This window comes from Vigna umbellata, chromosome 4 (genome assembly GCF_029865625.1).
Source record: "Vigna umbellata cultivar VRB3 chromosome 4, Vumbellata_1.0, whole genome shotgun sequence".
Lineage (NCBI taxonomy): Eukaryota > Viridiplantae > Streptophyta > Magnoliopsida > Fabales > Fabaceae > Vigna > Vigna umbellata.
The window spans coordinates 72,473,800-72,477,257 of NC_142168.1; the positions used below are offsets into that span (position 1 = coordinate 72,473,800).

Below are 3,458 nucleotides of genomic sequence, written 5' to 3' on the forward strand. Positions count from 1 at the left end.
ATACTTATTATTAATTTGTTGTTATAAATATTCAAATTTCATATTAAATATAACATCTTTTCTTGTTGAAAGAATTGTATGCATAATACGGACAAATATGTCAATGACAAGATGACAAGTCCGTCCATCGTATCATGCATGTAATCGATCCTACTTTTTATTCGTGACCACAAAATTTAAACGTGACTAAAAGAGAAGATTCTAAACATTAAATTTCGAAGACTTCATTTAATCTAATAATAAAACCACAATTATTAGTACATAAGAAGTTGGACTAAATATAAACTACCATTTTATTATCTGTGTAAATGAAATTAGTATTATTGAAAAGACTCTAAAAATATATTAATTGTAGAATTGATCTAGAAAATATACAAAGGGCAAGAGAGAAAGCATTCTTTTTTATTTATTATTAAGTTTGCTTCACAACCAAAATGCATTCATGTGATGTTCAATTAGAGAAAGCAAAGAAGTGCCTTACAACTGTATAAAAATACAATAATAATGGATGAACAATACAAACGAAAAAGAAAAGGATTGACACACGTCTTTCTTCTTATGAGACAAAACGCTCGGAAACTTTGCTTCCGTTGTTTTCCTTGTGGGAATGCAAAATGCATCTTCTTTCTATCAACAACGTTCTTTATTGGCACATATTCTTCATAAATAACCTACAAAGTACATGCACATGGTTAGCATAATAGTCTACAGTCCCTTTCACTGGTTATTCCTTCAATAATGTCAAGAAATACTTCTCCCTCGTATACTAATGCAGGCAAAACGGTTGTTATTTAGATTATTAATATACTTTTTTTCCCCTTTGGTTTTGGATTTTTATCCTTAAAATATGTATGTACACGAAGAAGAAAAAAAAATCTCCAACACTCTTTAGATATCTAAATAAAGAAAAAAGAAAGAGAAATATGTATGTAATATAATTAATAATATTATGTGTGAGAAAAAAAATGAAAAGTGTTGATAGAGTATTTATAACTATATACGCAAAAGGTTACATGTAAGTAAAAAGTATACGATACTGTATACGGTGTTAAATTCGAGTAAGAAATTGTAGTACTATCGCGGTTATACCCTTGAAAAAGGTAAGTCGCCATGAAAGCTTTGAAAAAGATAAAAGGTTAACATCTTTTAAGAATAATAAAAGTACGCTTAAAATAATATGCTTAATTTGTTTCTAATAAACTTGAAATAAACAAAAAAAATTCCTTAAACTTCTCAAAAATTTAATTAAAAAAATGGAACCATGATTCCTATGGTCAACAACCAAAATTTAAAAAGAAAATGAAAGTTTTGTTCGATCGAAACAAAAGAGTGTTGACGCACATACTTCGGATAATTAGTTTACTTTGTAAACTGCAACTTAGGCCGAACATTACCCTGATATAGCTTGCACGTGATTGCATGTAAAGAGAGTTTTAACGTAAATATTACATGATTATTACGATAATGTAGGTTTTGTGTAGAAGATTACCACGAGGAACACTATGCAAAAGCACTATCTAGTAGTGATATGGAGGAGGCGGGGATGCGTAGATGTAGTGTGGTGGAGGTGGTGAATGAACAGGAGGAGGAGGAGACTTATACTTGTAAACTGGGGGTGGAGGGGATTTGTATTTGTAAACTGGGGGTGGTGGAGAGGGGTACTTGTACGGTGGCGGTGGAGGAGATGGGTACTTGTATGGTGGTGGAGGTGATTTGTACTTGTAAACTGGCGGTGGAGGTGATTTGTATTTGTAGACTGGGGGTGGAGGAGATGGGTACTTGTATGGTGGTGGTGGTGGAGAAGGATACTTGTAGGGTGGAGGTGGAGACTTATACTTGTAAACCGGTGGTGGTGGAGACTTGTATTTATAAACCGGTGGTGGTGGAGACTTGTACTTGTAAACCGGTGGTGGTGGAGACTTGTATTTATAAACCGGTGGTGGTGGAGACTTGTACTTGTAAACCGGTGGTGGTGGAGACTTGTACTTGTAAACCGGTGGTGGTGGAGACTTGTACTTATAAACCGGTGGTGGAGGAGAAGGGTATTTGTATGGGGGAGGTGGAGGAGATGGGTATTTGTAGGGAGGAGGGGGAGACTTGTACTTGTAAACTGGAGGAGGAGGAGACTTGTATTTGTATACTGGTGGGGGAGGAGATGGGTACTTGTATGGAGGTGGTGGAGGAGATGGGTACTTGTAAGGAGGAGGAGGAGACTTGTATTTGTAAACTGGGGGTGGTGGAGAGGGGTACTTGTATGGTGGAGGAGGAGGAGATGGGTACTTGTATGGAGGAGGAGGGGACTTGTACTTGTAAACTGGTGGTGGTGGAGAGTGGTAGTAGTAGGGTGGAGGAGGTGAGTGCTTTGGTGGTGGAGGAGAGTGGTAATAGTAGGGTGGAGGAGGAGAGTGCTTTGGTGGAGGAGGAGAGTGGTAGTAATAGGGAGGAGGAGGAGAGTGTTTAGGTGGAGGTGGAGAATGATAGTAATAAGGAGGAGGAGGTGAGTGTTTTGGGGGAGGTGGAGAGTGGTAGTAGTAGGGAGGAGGAGGAGAGTGCTTTGGTGGTGGTGGAGAATGGTAGTAGTATGGGGGAGGAGGCGAATGCTTTGGTGGTGGTGGAGAGTGATAGTAATAAGGAGGAGGAGGTGAATGTTTTGGTGGTGGAGGGGAGTGGTAGTAGTAAGGCTTTGGCGGCGGTGGAGGAGAGGAGTAGATGTAGTTGTCAGCCAATGTTTGAGATGAGAAGGTGAGGGAGATTAAGGTTAATGCAAGAGTGGTGAGAGTGAGAGAGGCCATTGGAGACCCCATGTTGGGTTTTTGTGTTGCCATTAGGAAAGGTAGCGATACCCTTTATATAGCTTACTTTTTTACCCATTTTTCCAACTAATTTATCTTGCTTTAGATTTTATCTCTTACAACAATGTGAATCTATTAAAAACTAACTTCAATTCGAGTTTCAGGACTAATGCAATCCAAGTTGCCACGCGGGTTTGGATTTGATAGAGACAGCTGGCTGTATGAAAATAATTATAAAGAAGCAATTAAAATAACTAACCAATTACTTCAAAATGTTGACCCTGCCCTTATTTTCTTTATAAGAAGAAGACACCAACCATCCTTTCAATTTTTTTTCCATTGCCCAATTTTCAAAATAATTAGGGTTAATTAACGCATTGTCCCTGTCAAGTATTTGATGTAATTAATTTGTCACGTCTCTTAATTTTTAACAGTTTTATTTTTCTACAGAAACATTCGAAGCTCTATGCATGGTGACCATTAAGGTCATTTAATATCTTGCAGTACTTCTCTGGGACCATGTGTGTCATGATGAAGGTGGAATCTTTTATCTTTTTCACTCTTATTGTGGAGGCCAAAAGGAATATTTACGTATTGCATGGTATCGCTTTCTCTATCAGAGGAATTACAGGCATATCAAGAAAAACTCAGTCTCAAAACTCTTTT

The 3,458-nt window shown here is 37.7% G+C and overlaps 1 protein-coding gene across 1 annotated transcript; it reads right to left on the bottom strand.

The window, feature by feature from the left end:
• Positions 1-383: 383 nt before the first annotated feature.
• On the bottom strand, positions 384-2,856 carry LOC148201152 (uncharacterized). Its single transcript, XM_088113601.1, has 2 exons — positions 1,490-2,856; positions 384-671 (listed from the first exon to the last, which is right to left on the bottom strand). The coding sequence occupies exon 1, from the start codon at positions 2,823-2,825 to the stop codon at positions 1,518-1,520; it is 1,308 nt and encodes a 435-aa protein (XP_087969727.1). The 5' UTR covers positions 2,826-2,856; the 3' UTR covers positions 384-671; positions 1,490-1,517.
• Positions 2,857-3,458: the final 602 nt, after the last annotated feature.

Excerpts from the sequence above, each read along its gene's own strand:
- LOC148201152 (XM_088113601.1), bottom strand. The coding sequence starts at position 2,825 with ATGGCAACACAAAAACCCAACATGGGGTCTCCAATGGCCTCTCTCACT.